This window comes from Megascapheus bottae, chromosome 18 (assembly GCF_031878675.1).
Source record: "Megascapheus bottae isolate mThoBot1 chromosome 18, mThoBot2.hap1, whole genome shotgun sequence".
Taxonomy (NCBI): domain Eukaryota; kingdom Metazoa; phylum Chordata; class Mammalia; order Rodentia; family Geomyidae; genus Megascapheus; species Megascapheus bottae.
The window spans coordinates 37,553,022-37,566,272 of record NC_143526.1 but is presented as its reverse complement, the minus strand read 5'-3'; the positions used below and the strand labels follow the sequence as shown (position 1 = coordinate 37,566,272).

The 13,251-nt window shown below is 47.5% G+C and overlaps 1 protein-coding gene across 1 annotated transcript in view; it reads left to right on the top strand.

The window, feature by feature from the left end:
- The first annotated feature begins 6,573 nt into the window (after positions 1–6,573).
- Positions 6,574–13,251, top strand: part of Jph2 (junctophilin 2) — a 50,941-nt gene continuing 44,263 nt past the window's right edge. Inside the window, exon 1 of the mRNA XM_090352859.1 lies at positions 6,574–7,138. Coding sequence (XP_090208985.1) covers positions 6,760–7,138 — 379 coding nt within the window. The 5' untranslated portion in view covers positions 6,574–6,759. The remainder of the gene's footprint in view (positions 7,139–13,251) is intronic.

Genomic DNA, 13,251 nt, shown 5'->3' with positions numbered 1-13,251 from the left:
AAGTGAACTATGTTGCTCATGTAAGTCAGCAATTCTTAAGCTTTTTTTTTCTTTTACTTAGAAACTCAGGACCACAAAGAAATTGGGCTTACGTGGATTATTGCTCAGTATTTACATATTAGAAATTAGTTTAAAATAGTTACTTTAATGGACCTATTTCAAGCTAGTCTTTCTGGAAGAGAAAGTCTTGATTTTTTTAAATCTAGTTGTACAGGTTTTACTGTAACATTTCATACATGCAGTGTACTCCATCCGTTTCACCCTCCTCTTCCTAGTGGCATCATTTTATAGTTTTGTAAATCTCTTTGCTATTTGACTTCTTAGAAGACATCCTCATTTCTGTTCCTGCATTCATTCAGGACATCACAAATGATGTGCAGTGAATGAACACTTGTGAGAGAATGGACAGTGTCTTCGTGCCAGGAGAGCTGTTTGCCCTCAGGTTCCTGAGAAGGGCGGGGCCTCCAGGCTCCAGGGCTTCCCAGGCCACTTTGGAGAACAATGTAAAAAGGCTATTGCAGCTTTGGATTGTAAAGGTTCCACCTTGCCCACACCACCGCAGCTAATATTTGCTTCCCCACCCCTCTTAAATAGCTACTTAATTCTAATGAAACAAGATGGTCTCTTAAGTTCTTAGAAAAGGACAGATTTCCCATTACCTGTGACCTGCTGGAGAAATCCAACTCAGATGAAGCTCAGGCATTTCAGATTTGTGGACTTAGTGGTAAGTTAGGAATGACAGCCAAAGGCTTCCTCTAGAAGACCTGTCTTACTCTGCATGCTGCACATCTGTAATCTCAGTACTTAGGAAAGCTGAAGTGGGAAGCTGGTTTGAGGCAAACAAGGTGACTGTCAGCAAAAGTGGAGAATGAAGAATAATAAACGACTCAGGCTAACCTTCAACATGGGTGACCTTCATGAGAACATTTAACTTTGTTTTCCAATATTTCTTTTTCCTGATGTGTCCTGGGAGATGGGTTCTGTTACCTAAGGGCTTGTTTAAAAGTACTCTCCTGGCCAAGTGCTGGTGACTCACATCTGTAATCCTAGCTACTAAAGATGCTGAGATCTGAGGGTCACAGTTGGTTCAAAGCCAGCCAGGGCAAGAAAGTCTGTGAGAAAACCGAAAGTGGCACTGTGGCTCAACATGACAGCACTGTCTTTGAGTTGAAGAGCTCAGGGACAATGCCTAGGCCCAGCCCCAAAGTACTCTCATGCTCTGAAGAATAACCTGTCAGTACACTGGTATTTATTGAGTGCAACACAGCAGGTGCACCATGCTAGGTGCTGGGACCAGAGTAGTAGGCAGAACAACACCCTGTTCTTAGTGGAGAAAGAAGATACACATCTAAATGACAGAAAGGAAAAGGACAAAGCCATTACACTGGAATTCCTGTTTTGAGACAGTTGGAGAAACTTCAGGGATAAAGTGACATTTGGGGAGAGACATGAAGAGTGAGCTGTGTGGACACCTGGACAGAAAGAGCCAGATGAACATCTGCCCCTAAGCCAGGTGACCCAGGTAGGAGCTGGGACCCTAGTGGAGGGCTCTGCAGGCTGTTCCAAAGGCCTCAATTCTAGCATGAATGCTGTGGGAGCCATTTGGAGGATGGTCAGAGCAGAGGGGTATCATGAGACTTGTCTTTTAGAATATAACCAATCTGATCTTGAACTTGCAGTTCTGCCTTGGTCTCCCCCAAACTGGTATTACAGGTGAGTACTACAATCACATCCAGTTCTGAGACTTAACCTTTTAAAAGGGCATTGGCTGCTGAGGTGAAGCAAGAGGTCCGTGCTGGGTTTGTAGTGAGCCAGGCAGTGGCTTTGGTGACTGGATACATCGAGGTAGTGGAAATGGGATGTGTTCTGGAAATTATTTTGAAGGTGGAGGCGAAGAGATTTGCCGATGGACTGAGTACAGGTGTGAGGAAACTAGGATTAAGAACTAAGGCTTTTAAGAACTTAGGAGCAGCTGGTGAGGATTTGGGAGGGGAATTGAGAATTTGGGTTTGTTTTTGTCAAGTCTGAAATGTTTATGATGAGCAAGTGGCTGGATAATGACTGAAGTAAGGCTGGGGAAGCAAATTCTGGAACCATCAATGCATGGATGCTTTGAAAGCCGTGAGACTGAAGAGCCCTGGGCCGTTGATCCACACACAGAAACCAGAAGAGCTGGGATGAAGAAGTTGAATTTTTTGGTCAGCTAGGACAACACTGTCAGACTCCCATCTCCAAAAACAAAAACAAACAAAAAAAGGCCAATGGCTTCAATTTGTCATCCTAGCTACTTTAGGAGGCAGATTTTGTGAGAAAGTTCGAGGCCAACCTCTTGCCAAAAAGATCATCTCAACCAAAGGCTAGACATGTTGAGCCTGCCACACTATGTAGGCCAGCCTAGACAAAAGAACCTGTTTGAAGGGTTGGAAAACCAAAGAGGACCAGAGGCATGGCTAAGTGTAGAACTCTTGCCCTGGAGAGGTTTCCAAGGCACAAAGCTCAGGGAATGAAAAGTAGAGCCAAGAGAGGGATTCTAGAAGTAACCGAAAAGCATTTCAAGAAAGGTGCTATCTACGGCATTACTCTGCAAAAAGGGAAAGAAGAGGCCCACTCTGTGCAGATACACAGGAAAGCAATGTCTAATTGAAGGAATTCCTGTGTTTTTTGGGAAGATAACCCTCACTTCAAAGGACTAGTGGCTGTGGGTGTGAAGAGGTGGAGGTGCCCACCTGTGCAGGTGGTCCAGTTCAAAGCCTGTCTGGAAAGGTCTTTGGGAAGGTAAGGCTTCCTTGGCAAAACTTTTGGGGAGGTTCACAACTCAAGCATATCTCTGGGTCCAGTCTCCTCTCTGTTCTTGAATTTCCCCTTAACTCTTCCCTGAACTCCAAGCCTGACAAGTGGAGGACCTAAGGGATGAAGAGAATGCCGTTGACCAAAAAGGGCCAGGAAATAAAAAAAAAAAAAGGCTACTCTACAGAAAGTCTGTGGTATGTGGCCACCAGGGGTCGCCCCTCCCCTTGAAAGCACAGAACTAAAAGGAAAGAATGTTGATGGCTTTGCCTGGAAGCTCGCTGCTGGGCAGGTAAGCAAGGCCAGTGCCAAATTTGGCAATAAAAATTTTGCCTACACTTTGACAAAATCACAATATCCTTTCACTAGTGCCATGATTTATTGGTTAAGAAAATGCACAACCCTAAGGCAACCTATGCTGGGAAGAGGAATGTTTCAGTGTGAAGGCATTTCAAATTTAGTTCTCTTTGGAGGATGATTCAAGAAGATTTTTTTTTTCTTTGCCCATCCTGGGCTTGAATTCAGGGTCTGGGCACTGTCCTTGAGATTTCTCAGGGCTGGCACTCTACCCTTGAGTCACATCACACTTTTCGGCTTTCTCTGTGTATGTGGTACTAAGGAATGGAACCCAGGGCTTTGTGCATGCTAGACAAGCATTCTACCACCAGGCCACACTCCTAGCCCAAGAAGAAATGTTTTAAGATAGAATTTTATTAAGGTGTTGGACAGAGGGGTTACCTTGTCCTCCATCCCTGCTCATGGACTATAATAGGTCATTTTTCACATAATGTATAATGAATACCATAAGTGCATTTCTTCATCCTTCCTTTCTGTGTCTCTCCTTCCTCCTCGCCTCCCAAGAACAAAAACATAAAGATAAAATGAACACCACCATCAACAACAATAACAAAAAACCCAGGTTTCCATTTTCTGGAATTCATTTCAATAAATAGCATGTTGTGAAGCAATTTTTATATGAGACTAATAATGATAACAGCTACAACATGTATTAGGAGATTTATGCAGTTGAAGCTTTTTTTTTAAGTACAAAAGTATACTCCTCGCCCAAATAAGGTAGATAACCATTATCTTTGATTCAGATAATCTTCTGACATAGGGACAAAGAGCTTGTGATGTAAAAATTAACAATGGGTTCAGGGTTGCTCAGCTGGTGAGGAGCAGAACTGGGATCTGAACATATCTAACTCCAAAACCACCCTTCTACAGAGTTATGAACTTACAAGGTTACTAAGAAACTACTTGGTCATTTGAAAACTGGTAGTGTTTTTGGTGCTGGTCCTGCAGGGGGTGGGGGTCCTTGAACTCAGGACCTGGGCACTGTCCCTGAGTGTTTTTTGTCAAGGCTAGTACTCTACCATTTGAGCCACAGCTCCAGTTCAGGCTCTTCTGACAGTTAATTAGAGGTGAGAGTCTCATGGATTTTGAACCTCGATCCAAGGCTGGCTTTGAACCTCAATCCTAAAATCTCAATCTTCTGAGAAGCTAGGATTACAGGTATGAGCCACTGGTGCACGGCCTGTAGTGATTTTTTTTCTTTTGCCAGTCCTGGGAATTAAACTAAGATCCCGAGCACTGTCCTTGGACTTTCTCAAGATTAGAGTTCTACCACTTGAGCCACAGCACCATTTCAGGCTTTTTTCTATGTTTATGGTACCAAGGAATTGATCCTGGGTCTTTATGCGTACTAGGCAAGCACTCTACCATTAGGACAAACTCCCAGCCTGCTTGTAGTGATTTTTAACAAGGGATAAAGGTCAGATTTGTCCATCCTAAGTCTTTTCCCAGGAAGACTTAATTCCTCAGGTGTGGGCTGGACTCTGGAATTGGTTTATGTCTTCCCTTTTACTAGGTGATTCATTTGTGTGCATCACAGAAGCTTCTGTAGATGAACGTTTATGTGATGGAACAGATTCCCGGGGCACAACTAGCCTGGTTCACCACTTAACTATGGAGAGTATGGGATAGGATGACTTAACACTCCTTTCCCTTTGCAATCCAACTTCTTTCCTTGACAGGAGACATGGAAAGAAATTCATGATCCTGCAAGGCTTCTGGGAAAAGTGAGAGGTAGAAGCATGTGGATCTGTTCTTAGAGGTAGGTTGTCTGAACAGTCCGTCTGGTCCATTGGTGAGGAGTGTGCCACCTGCCCAGTTGACAATCTTTGTCCACTACTATTTGCTTCCAGGCTGATGTTTCTTCCTGTGGTGGAATTTAAATACTGGCAGGGCTCTTTTTAAGGTCAGAGGTTGCATATATGCTGAAAATAAGTCATAGGCACTGCTAGTCAGCAAAGGAACATTTTCTACCTATTTCTGAAACAAGAAACACCCACAGTCACTGAGTCATCATGGAATTTGCAAATATGTCAGATACGTTTGAAGTTAGATGACAATTTAATGTTGTAATGCCTGTGCACACCGTACACACACACACACACACACACACACACACACACACACACACACACACACACACACACACCTTCATAGTCTTGGTGGATTTCACCTTTGCCATGTCATCCTCTGCTCTTGTTACTCTTGGGCTCACTTGGGGTTCACATCAGCCCTGACCACAAGGTCTTCCTTCTCATGGAGATTTATTTGTTCTTCTTCCAGGAGCCTGGTGGGAACCTGAGTTCTGGAATGAACCCAGGCCCTTGGCTCACAACCCTGCCCTCAGAGCCTTCAGAAGTCTGTCCTCATGGGCCCTCAGAACACTAGCCCCAAAGAGGGCTTGGAAAGGGAAGGTTTGAGTATTTCCAAGAACACCTCAGTCCATCCTGACCTGTTTCAGAATGGGGGAGGGCAGCCTCCCCTCTCTCAGGAGGAAGGGACGGGGCGGGCAGGAATGGACTAGTGCTTTTTGCCCTGGGCTGGAAGGGACCTGGAGCTGTGCACAAGTCCTGGACCCTGCTTTGTGGTACTTTCTACTCTTACCAGAACCCCTCTGCAGATGTGCGACTGTCCCCTGCTCCTGTTACTTTAGATCACTGGATTGCAGGGGAGGGGGCGGTGTCTGCATGCCCTATTGGGGCATGTGAATGGTGGTGGGTCTTGGCTGAAGTCTGCCCACCTCTTCAAGTGTCCTAGGACTGGACGTTCTACTGGTGTCCTCTCCTGACACTGCCCAACCTCCTCTGCGCCCTCCCTGCCTATAGACGGAGGGGCCTGGGAGACAGGAGACAACTCTTACCCTTAGGAAGACAGGGCACCAAGTGGCCTGGGTGCCTGCACGTGGAGGCCAGCTCCCTCTCTCGGCCCTCTGCCGTCCAGCTGCCTGGGTCTGCAGCCACAGCTCCACTTGAAACACCCCTCCCTCCCTCCCGCCCTGGAGGAGGCTGGGTTGGCCAGGGGTTATTTTGGGAGCAGCTTCTGAGATCCAATGGCCTTGTTAGGGCAACACTGACCTTTCTGTCTGGGAGGAGGGCAGGGCTGGGAAGGGGCGGGGCCGCGGAGCGCTCAGCCTCACGCCCACACCCACCCCCTGCCACAGAAGGGGCCAGCGCAGGAATCCAGCTTGGCCGGCTGCTGCCCAGGGGAGCGCCCCCCCCCCTTTGAAGCGCCTGCAGGACCCCCATTCCCTACCCATTTCACCGTCTTTCTTAAAGAGATCATACTGGGTTTTTGTCCCCATCCCTCCTCCTCAACTTGGGCCCCATGGAAGCCAGACTCCAGATGCTTGGTGGGGACTTTGAATCTTCCTTTGCTGCTTCCCTCCCGAGGCGCAGCCTTCCTCGGGCTGACTGAGGGGGACCCCCCCCCCCCCGGGCATGGCACCCACCAGCGCCCCCAGTGCCCGCCTGGCTGCTGGGCTCTGTCTGCCTGCACTGACCTCTTGCTTCTCCCTTTCTGGGGCACGGTGGTGAGTCTGGGGGCCTAGAGCACGGGGACCCCGGCCACCCCCTGCACCCCAAGCTGGAGGACGGGGAGGTTGTCGGGGACGAGGATGAGATGAGCGGGGGTCGCTTTGACTTTGACGATGGCGGGGCGTACTGCGGGGGCTGGGAGGGCGGCAAGGCCCACGGGCACGGCCTGTGCACTGGCCCCAAGGGCCAGGGCGAGTACTCGGGCTCCTGGAACTTCGGCTTTGAAGTGGCGGGCGTCTACACCTGGCCCAGCGGAAACACCTTCGAGGGATACTGGAGCCAGGGCAAAAGGCACGGGCTGGGCATAGAGACCAAGGGGCGCTGGCTCTACAAGGGCGAATGGACCCATGGCTTCAAGGGGCGCTACGGAACCCGGCAGAGCTCCAGCAGCGGTGCCAAGTATGAGGGCACCTGGAACAATGGCCTGCAGGACGGCTATGGCACCGAGACCTACGCAGATGGAGGTGAGCCACGGGGCCCCCGGGAGGGGCAGGGCCTGGGGTGCAGGGCGCTGGGGGCCGCCGGGTCTCAGGGGATGGGCTGTGCGGCTCGGGCAAGCTTCTCTGCTTTTCTTAGCCTGCATCTTTGTGCTGTTGTCAGTAAAGGCAGGAGGAGAAAGGGTTCCTGGGGCAGCGACGTCGAGGGCCGGTGTCTGCTGTGCAGATACACACTCCGTGCACGCTCAGTAAAACGGAGCTATTTGTGTGTGCAGACTAGGTATGGAGAAATAGACGCTAATGGGTTTCAGGTCTGGTCTCAACTTGGCCATGAGAATTATTTTCAAGCAATAGATTATGAAGACTGCTCGTGGATTTGTCCAACCATCCATCCATCCGCCTGTCCATCTGTCCATCCACTCATCCATCTACCTACCCACTCATCCATCTACCCATCCATTTACTCATCCACTCATCCATCCATCTATCCACCATTCACCCACCCATTCAATCACCCACTCATCCATCCACCTACTCATTCACTCACCCACTTGCCCATCCATCCATCCATTCATCCATCCACTTATCTACCACCCATTTACTCATCCACTCTTCCATCCATCTATCCACCACTCACCCACCCATTCAATCACCCACTCATCCATCCACCCACTCACTCATTCACTCACCCACTTGTCCATCCATCCATCCATCCATTCATCCATCCACTTATCCATCCACCCACTCACTCATTCACTCACCCACTTGTCCATCCATCCATCCATCCATCCATCCATCCATCCATCCATTCATCCATCCACTTATCCACCCACCCATTCACTCATCCATCCATTCATTCACTCACTCACACATCCGTCCACCCACTCACCCATTCACTCACCCACTTGGTCCATCCATCCATCCATCCATCCATCCACCTATCCATCCACTCATTCACTCATTATTCACCAGTCTACCCAGACAGCCAGCTTCTCACCATGCATTCTTTCATTCCATGCATATTTTGATGGGACCTCCTCCTATTCACCAGGCTTCACACAGACTTAAATATGTAATCTCTGGCTTCCATGGTAGGAAAGCAGGTAGATAATACCAGGCAGATGAGTAGAGAGAACAGAGGCCAACCAAAGCAGTTAGGTTTGAAGAAGCCAGGGAGGGCTTGTGAGAGTGGGAGCTGGGCACCATTGGAGCAGAGGCTCAGAAACATAAGCAAGATTGTAGGTTAAGAAAACAGATCTGTATTCTGTGGCAAACAGTCCTGGGAATTGACAGTGCCCTTTTCTGAGCCTCAGTTTCCTCCTCTGTAAAGTGGGGGCAATTTTAGAACAAAATGTGGCAGGTAGCATCGGGGATCAGCCACTTAGGGGAAGTGAAAATGCAATAGTCCCACCCAGACCTTCTGAGTCACACTCTCCTAGCACTGTAGTTAATGATCATCAGAAAAGATTTTTACATGTGTTAAAGTTTTAAAAATATTGCTTTACTGGCACATGTCTATAGTCTCAACTCCTGGAGAGGTTGAGACAGAGGATCCGTTGAAGCTGAAGACAGGTCTGGACAACATAATGAGATCTAGCCTAGGAAGGAAGGGAAAAAGAAGGAAGAGAAAGGAGGGAAGAAAGTATTGGTTTTAATCCAGAGTCAAAAGTAGTTTACTTCCAGGCTCCAATGGCTCATACCTGTAATCCTAGCTACATAGAAGGCTGAGATCTGAGAACCGTGGTTCAATGCCAGCCTAGGCAGGAAAAGCCCATGAGACTCTTAGCTCTAATTAACCACAGCAAGATGGATGTAGAGAGCCAGGAGTGTGGCCTAGTGGTAAGAGTGCTTGCCAAGCACGTATGAAGACCTGGTTTTGATTTCTTGGTACCACATATATAGAAAAAGCTGGAACTGGGCCTGGAGTTTGACCTAGTGGTAAGAGTGCTTGCCTAGCATGCACAAAGCCCTCCCTGGGTTCAATTCCTTGGTACCACATGCACAGAAAAAGCCAGAAGGGGTGCTATGGCTCAAGTGGTATAGCTCTAGCCTTGAGCAAAAAGTGTTCAAGGACAGTGCTCAGGCCCTGAGTTAAAGCCCCAGGACTGGCAAAAAAAGATGGAAGTAGAGCTGTGGCTCAAGTGATAGAACACTAGCCGTGAGCAAAAGAAGCTCAGGGATAGCACCCAAGCCCTGAGTTAAGGCCCACGACAAGCATCCCCCCAAAAAAGAAAAGAAAAAGTACCTTATCTTCTATTTTGTGCAGCTTGTAACGTGAGAATGGTTTTTACAATTTTAATTGTTTAAAAAAAGTCAAAAGTAATATTTTATGACAAATATAAATTATATGCAAGGCCCTGTGTAAATTTTCAGTTTCGTCTGCTGTCCTCAAAATCTACAGAATTTATAGAAAAACTTTGTCTCCTGCTTTTTCTTTTTTTATCTTTCTTTTTCTTTCTTTCTTGTTATCTCTCTATCTCTCTCTTTCTTTCCTTCTTCTTTTGAAATAGACTTCTGATAGTCCAGGCCTCAAACTTTTGATCCTCTTTCCTTAGCCTCCAAAGTGCTGAGATGATAGGAACCTCAAGAGAATAGACAGGAAAACAAGCACACACACACACACACACACACACACACACACACACACACGTGCGCACACACACTCTTTATGAAAAAGTAGCAGGGAGGGAAGAGAGTGTGCTTGATTGGGGAGGTCTTGGAAACGAGAGAGGATGGACAGGACTAGAGGAGATGCAGACTGTGTTCATGTCTGGGCCAGACCTGCCTTTAGATGTGTCCAAATGTTAACAAGATACTGGGGAACAGCTAGACAGGACTAGCAGGGACAGAATAGAGCAAGAGACAAATTCTGGCTCCATCACTTACTTGTTCAGTGACTTGAAGTCCTTTGCTGAATCTCTTCAATTCAGTGCAGCTCAGCTTTGCAAGATATTTATGAAGACACTTGTGTTAATCATAGAGATAACACAGAAGCCAAGCCTCAGTTTCCCTAGCTATATAATGGGTGTAGTCCTTGAGTATTTGTGAGGTATCCATTACCTATGCAAAGTAGTATATGCTGGGCATGTGTGGAATACCGCCTCTGTCCCTTCCTCTCTCCCTTCAACCTACGGGCCTGAGTGTGAGTGTGGATCTGGATTGGAGGCACAGGGATGTATTCCTGGGTGGGGCTCCTGAAATATTTAAAGGGAGAAATCCCTATTCCCTCCACAGCATGTTCTGGGGCTGGAGCAGGGAGCAAGATGAGGCACTCCAGGAGCCCGCTATCTATTGGAGAAGACAGAAAGAAACCAGAAAACAGTCATATGTATAGTTTGCAGAAGTTACCTGTGTTTTGGAAAGAAAAATAGCTGAGAGGGAAGAGAATGGTATTTGGATAAAGATGGGGAATACTAAAGAGGAAACAGAGACTTTCAGGCAAAAGGTATGGTGATGCAAAGGGTCTGTTTCAGGACACATGCTTGGGGTACTGGCAGGGCTAGAGGTTAGAATTGTGGCATGGGCCAAGTCACCCAGACTTCACAGGCCGTAGGGTTGTGTGCCCAGGAACTCTTGAGACCAGGTGACTGGAAGACCTGATGCTCTGGTGAACCAGAGATCCTGACTTTTCCCAAGTGGCCTCTGTACTCAAGAGGCCCTAGAGACCTCCTGGACTCTCTGGACCAAGCCACACATGAAGTGTGACTCCAAAATTAGATGTGGCCACCACTTCGGAAAATCTCTTTAATCAACCTGTCAAACAAACCTTTAATCAGCGTGTCAAACAAACCCTGAGGGTTTGTTAAGGACTTGCCCTTTGCCCTAGGGAGGGGTGGCACTGAGAGGAATGAAGATAAATAAGATCCTGGCAGAGCAGTCGGGAGCTGGGTGGCAGCCCCTGGGTTATGACCCTGCCTTCTGGTGTTATTCTATGTCACTGAGCCTTTGTTTCCTCATCTGTAAAGTGGACCTATCCCAGTGTGTTGTCCAAGATTCCTCATGGGATTAATGAGATCACACAATAAAGGCTCATTGCTATTATTGCTACAAGCTATTATTCATTCACTCAATAAATATATCTTGTACAATCATCAGGAAGCCAGTAGCACCCTCACCTGGAAATGACAGGAATGGAAGAGCGGAGAATCTAACAGAAAATTGTGCTGTGGCGCAGTGCTGGGGGCTAGGCACCCAGGGACAGACAGACAGACAGGGCTAAGGAAGCAAGAGGTGGGCAGACACCAGACTTGAGCACAGAAGAAGGTTTCCTGGAGTAGGAGGAGAACCGATACACACAGTCTGTATTGAGTGAGGCGGGCTACTTTGAGTCAAAAGACAGAGTCCGGGGGAGGTGCAAAAACTAGCAGAGAAAGTTGAAACGTGCATCGTATTCCCCAAATTGAGACATACTCTCGTTCACTGCCTTACCTGTGATCAGATGCTATAAGTGCCTGCTCTAAATCAAAGAAATGAGCTCTGCTGCTGCTGCTACATTCATGGGGGAACACGAGTTTAGGGGATCAGAACCTGCATTTTTCAAAATGAAAAAAAATAGCACAGCATAGAATTAGAACCATTGGAATTTTTCCCCCTTTGTTTTCATGTCAATACTGGGGCTTGAACTCAAGGCCCGGTGTTGTCCCTTAGCTTTATCTTGCTCTACCACTTGAGTCACAGCTCCATTTCTGACTTCATTATTGGAGATAAGGTTCTCATGGATTTTTGTGCTGGAGCTGGGTTTGAATTGTGATCCTCAATTACTAGCCTCGTGAGTATCTAGGGTCACAGGAGTGAAACACCAACACCAGGGCCTGGCTGAAACAATCACTATTTCACAGAAAATAAGATAAGCATTTGCTCAGTCAAGGTCATATGTATGTACACGTGTGTGTGTGTGTGTGTGCGCGCGCGCGCATGTGTGTGTGTGCGTGTGTGTGTGTGTGTGTGTGTGTCCAAGGTCAGTGTGTGTAGATTAAAAATACCTACATTGATGCAAAATGTAGTTCTTACTGGAAGACTTGGATCACAAAGTCTGAAAATCCCTGTTCCAAAGGAACTTGAACTGGCGTCTTCTTCAAAGCCTTTGGCATTCGCACTGCCATCCACCCTCCCTCTCCCCCAGCCTTGCTCTGGTTCCAGCTTAAGCTTCGGCATGGGAAGCGGGTGGGGGAGGAAAAGCACATGGACTGCTGCCTCCCAAATGCTGCTGGAGCCTCTTGCACCCTCCCCTCTGCTCTAGCCCTCATTCTTCCCCTGGCCATATAAAGCAAAGCTAAAAACAGCTGCTGACTTAAAGCCCCAACACATACCCTACTTCTGAAGTAGATCAGACTGCAAGTCTCCACCCCTGAGACTTCCAGACTCCAGTGTCAGAGGAACCACTCCCAAGCAGGGCCTCAGCCCCAGGTTACAGACAAGGTGTGCACAGGCTGCCTGTGTTTTGGGGGGAGACATTTTCTCCGATAATTACAAGAATTAAAATATGCAGAGGTAAAAACTTGGGATACATTTTCCCCAATAAAGCTAACAATATGACTAATTATAATAATAGTTAACACTAAAAAAATTTTTTTTGTGGGTCATGGGGCTTGAAGTCAACCTGGGCACTGGCCCTGAGCTCTTCAGCTCAAGGCTACCACCCTACCCTTGAGCCAAGCCCCACTTCCGTTTTCTAGAGGTTAATTGGAAATGAGAGTCTCAGGTCCTTTTGTGCCCAGGCTGGCTTTGAACCTTGATCCTCAGATCTCAGCCCTCCTGAGTAGCTAGGATTACAGACGTGAACCACCGCACCTGGCCAGAGTTAACATTTCTTAAAGCACTTCTTCTGGGCCAAGTTCTTGGCACTTGACATCTGTTGTAATTTAAAGCTTCATAGCCTGTGGGTTACAGATGAGAAAAGTGAGGCTGATCTTGTATATATTTTCACTCAAGGGCCTCTGGCTAGTGAGAGGTGGAGATGGAACTCTGTAAGAGCTCATTTTTGAATAAATGATATATCACAGCATAAAATATTGGGGATTGGCGATAGAAATTGTGAGGCCCAGTACAAAAGCAAATGTGGCAGTCGACTGGGAAGATAGCACAGTGGTAGAATGCTCACCTAGCAGTACCACATACACAGAAAAAGCTGGAAATGGTGC